The 4,630-nt window shown below is 41.6% G+C and overlaps 1 protein-coding gene across 1 annotated transcript in view; it reads left to right on the top strand.

The window, feature by feature from the left end:
- USP10 (ubiquitin specific peptidase 10) overlaps nt 1-4,630 on the top strand; it is a 58,981-nt gene that overhangs the window by 37,575 nt on the left and 16,776 nt on the right. Inside the window, exons 5-8 of the mRNA XM_003791290.2 lie at nt 2,120-2,211; nt 2,738-2,847; nt 3,262-3,317; nt 3,567-3,670. Of these exons, the coding sequence (XP_003791338.1) occupies nt 2,120-2,211; nt 2,738-2,847; nt 3,262-3,317; nt 3,567-3,670 (362 nt within the window). The remainder of the gene's footprint in view (nt 1-2,119; nt 2,212-2,737; nt 2,848-3,261; nt 3,318-3,566; nt 3,671-4,630) is intronic.

Raw genomic sequence — 4,630 nt, 5'->3', positions numbered from 1 at the left:
GTCCTTCAGTTGGGTTAAACCTCTCCCCCACCCCACCCCTGCCCGCACCCCTGCGGCATGGTGCTGTGTGTGGTGGTCCTTCAGTTGGGTTAAACATCTGCCCACCCCACCCCTGCCAGCACCCCTGTGGCGTAGCTTGCGTGGTGCTGCGTTCATAGCTAGAATATCACAGTCCCTTGCTCCACTGGTCTGCAGGCTCACCCAGCACAGGGCCACCTCTTCCTCCTCACTGTGCCTCCATTACCTGGTACCCAGGCAGAGCTCAGCAGATGGTTGTTCAGCTGTTACAGAAAGGCAGTATGTCAAATATATATAGCAAAGGGCCTCTGTTAGGGGAACGACTGAGTTTGAATCTTATGGTTATGTAAAAACAACGTTACTTGGTACTAGATACAAAAATACTATAGCAAGCAAAGCTTCATTGGTGTAATACTGCTGTATTCACTTGAGACACTGTGCCTTGCATTATAGTGTTTATTGATGCTTCTTTGAAAATGTGCAGATTTTTGATAGAGTATATTAATTGCTGTTCTGTGACATACAGTTTGAAACGGTACACTGTTGTGATATATGGCTTAAAGACAGATTTAAAAATCCACTGTATGTAGATCTTAAGCCTGTGGGGAAAAAAGTAAGTATCTGAAACCTTGGAATAAGAGGGATTAAGTGGAGCCCTCTGCAGTCAGGCAGGCCCAGGTTTTGCAGGTCAACCTGTGACCTCAGCTTTCTCACCTTATAATGAGTAAGTAATGGTGCTTCTTTGACAGGGTTGTTGTGACAATTATGGGTCCCACAGATAAACTGCTAGCACAGTGTTCCCACACAACAGACACTGGCTCTGCTGAGTTATCACTGCCTGGAGGCGTGGGGCCCAGGTCTGCATCTTGTACAGAGAGAGAAGAGAGGGGCTTTGCAAGCTTAGTGTATTGAACAGACTCCATTGAATCGCTAATGTAAATAGAAAGATGTGTGAGAGTTACCCTATACTTCCTTAAATTAGGAGAAAGAGGACATTTAGTCTCAGGAAGGAGGGAGTAAGGCGGATGTGTGTGTTGACATTTGAATTGCACGTTAATTTTTTCATTAGATTAGTGCTTAAGTCTAGAATCTGCTGGTAAAACTGCTTTCATTTGAGCAATTCCTTAGGTGAATGCTACTATGAAGTATATGCCCATTTTATTTTTCTTTTCCTGGTATAAAATTTAACAGTAAAAGAGACAGTGTGGTATGGCTCCAGGTCACGGATGGCGCTCAGGCCCTGGTTACACTGCCTAAGCTCTTGGGCAATCACGGGCAAGTGTGTCGGGTTTTCTGAGCCTCAGCTGGCTACTGGTTACTAAGGAGTAAGTCTAACCAGTTAACACACAAGTTGTAAAGAACATGCTGAGTGTAGAAGGTGTTCACAAGTTGTAGCCATCACTTAGTATAAGATTCATAATGGGATGGGGAGTGAGCTGCTCTGGTTTTGAAACATTTCTGATGGTTAATTGTATAAAAGCATTCATAGCTATCTTAATATTCTGAAAAAGAGTGTTAGAGGGTGAACCTGCAGTTTGTAAATGGAATTACAGTGTACAAGAGTCGCTACATTAGTCTTCTAATGGAAAAGCACAATTTAATTAGTAGGAGACAGGTTGCCTCCAGAAGCAGCATCTTTACACACCAGACAGCTGTCGAGAGCACTCACATGTTGGGCATGGTGCTAGTTGCTGGGGATTTAGAAATGAATGAAACTTGAGTTCTGCATCTTTAATATCTGTGAGATCTCGCTGTCAATGAGGCAGGCCCAGCTATCAGTGTTAAGGAAGAACGGCTGTATCCTACACTGATACTGTTTTAAATTTTTTTCTGTTTGTCATTATAATAGGTAGTTCTTGTGCTCCCTATTTCCACAAGAAGATAGATAACTGTTGCTATTTGGGGGAGACTACTAATTTGGAAAAAAATTAATCATTAAATAATGTACTTGGTGTTGAGCTGAATGAAGCTTTAACAATATGTATTTTGATATGTGCTAAAGGGATTTTTAACACTCTTGCAGAGTAGAGCTTGTGAATTGATTTAAATGTTATCCACTAGATGTCATTAATTTCTTAAATATGCTTCTTCACTCTTTCAGAATTACTGGAGAATGTAACCTTAATACATAAGCCAGTGTCATTGCAACCCCGTGGGCTGATCAATAAAGGAAACTGGTGCTACATTAACGCCGTATCCTTGTGGGACGGGACCTTATTGCTGTTGTGTCTTCTTTGTGCGTTTGGCTCAGTGCAGCTTCTGTGGGCCGCACTCCATAGCCCGAATTTTAAATCTAAAGATGAGATTTATTACTTGATCTGCCTATAAACAGAGTTATTCCTGACCCCAACCCCTCTTATCCCCACAAAAGGATTTATTGATCTGTGAGTAACAGAATCAGCAAGTTTTATTCTCATCAGGATAGTTCCAAATAATCGATTTTAAGTGATCTAACCATTTAAACTTTTGCTGTAACTGGTTTGAGTATCTTGGTTGAATTAAGTTCTTAAATATAAATAAACTACTGGCTGCATAGCAGATCCTTCTCTGGGTACTACAGGGCAGTCATCCTCGTGATTATTTGGTTTATTTATATATCTAAGCAGCGCAGTGTCCTTGGCTTATTTAGTTTTGTATGCTTTTGTTTGTTTAATGTGCCTTAGGAAATGTGGGTCTGTCTGTTCCATTTCCTTTACACTTCCTTACCGCCACCAATTAGACCCTGCAGGCATTGGTTGCCTGCCCTCCGATGTACCACCTGATGAAGTTCATTCCTCTGTATTCAAAAGTGCAAAGGCCTTGTACATCAACACCCATGATAGATAGCTTGTAAGTAAGGTGCCGAAAAATATGTCAAGGGGGTGGGGTTGGTTCCCTATGATAATTAAAATTTAAATAATTTATCAAAGATCTTGATTTCTTGCAAATGAGTCCCATAATTCTGTTACTTTATAAAAATGTACTGTTGGTGAGTTCATATGGAAGCTAATCAGAAGTGAAATTGGAGCATTGTTTATCTGTGTATTTTAGATTCAGTAGAAAACGTTTTGTGTTTACAAGTTTATGTAACATAAAAGATAGTGGAAACATATACAGAAAAGATCTGAAGTCACTATTGTAGCATTGCTTACCTAAAACCGGCTCTAGTCGTACTAAATATTTTACTTACTCATCAAAACTTTTTTGTAAAAGTATGTCTTTTTAAAAAATGCATTCTTTAACTTCCCCCCCCACCCTGTTTAGTGTCCGGCTAATGAATGAGTTTACTAATATGCCAGTACCTCCAAAACCCCGACAAGGTGAGTTAAAATGAAGTCTTTTGATAAGTAAAAAAAGAGGCCATTACCTCTTAGGAGTTACAGAGCCAGATGATTGGATTTTTCAAATTCAGTCTTGTTGGAAGGAAAATGTCCAAATACAGATTGCTACCCCAGGGCCATTCTCAGCATTCAGTGGGCTGGGGAGGTGGGGGCGGTTTGATTATTTTGCTTTTCACCATTTATGACTTCATTTTAGTTAGGAAAGTCTGTCTCCGGTTCCCATTGCAGCTCTTGGGGATAAAGTTGTGAGGGATATCCGCCCTGGAGCTGCCTTTGAACCTACATATATCTACAGACTCCTGACCGTGAACAAGTCGAGCCTGTCGGAGAAGGTCTGAGCCTGCTCTCGTGTAGCTGCTGTTGCCTTTTGCTCTGGTTTGTCTGGTGACTGTGGCTTATTCAGTGTTCACCCACCCTCTGATGTGCTGGGGGTTGGCGGGTGTTCAGTATCGTGTTTCCTTGAAAATAAGACACTGCCTTATATTTATTTTTTTCTCAAGAAGACACACTAGGGCTTATTTTCAGGGGATGTCTTATTTTTATTAAGTATAATATAACAATTTACATTTATTCAAATATGGTTAAGTCATTTTCTTCTGGAACCTGACAAGGGGAGCTGACCTTGTTGGTGGGGCTGGCGCTAGTGTTGCGTGAACTCCTTTCCCCTAGCCATTCGCACGTGTGCAATAGGATGTGTGATAGGATGCCTGCGACCGACCGCGGTTACCACATGGCACCGCACAAGTGCGAAGGGCTCCGAGAAAGTAGCTGTGGCAGGTAAAAGGTATTCTGGTCTTCCTTACTGCTCTGCGCCAAAAGGGGTAAGGCTTATATTTAACATGCATAGAAATCCTGCTGGGGCTTATTTTTTGGGTAGGTCTTATTTTTGGGGAAACACGGTAGTAGAGTCATGTGCTTGTGTGAATTTAAAGAGTGTGCGATAGCCCTCATCACCAAACTGAGCTTGTAGAAGTTTCACTGTTCACCAAGTAATGTTCTGAGTACTTAATATAACTTGGTTAACCCTGTGAGTAAAGGATGATTACTGTCTCCTTATTATAATTGAGAGAACTAAATCATCGTCTGTGGCCACATAGCCAGTAAATGACAGGGTCTGGCTTTGGGGGCAGCTCTCCTAACCAATACCGTGTCTTGCCTTGGGAGTGGAGTGCACTGGGCCTAGAATGATGGCAGTAGTCACCAAGTTCATGTGTACCTGAATGCTAAACATACTTCATCACACAGGAACATTCAGTGTCCTTGATCTCCTTTACCTGAATTTTTTTTTTTTT

Source organism: Otolemur garnettii, unplaced genomic scaffold, assembly GCF_000181295.1.
Source record: "Otolemur garnettii isolate 467f Iridium unplaced genomic scaffold, OtoGar3 scaffold00047, whole genome shotgun sequence".
In the NCBI taxonomy this organism is placed as follows: domain Eukaryota; kingdom Metazoa; phylum Chordata; class Mammalia; order Primates; family Galagidae; genus Otolemur; species Otolemur garnettii.
This window is presented reverse-complemented; position numbering and strand designations above follow the sequence as displayed.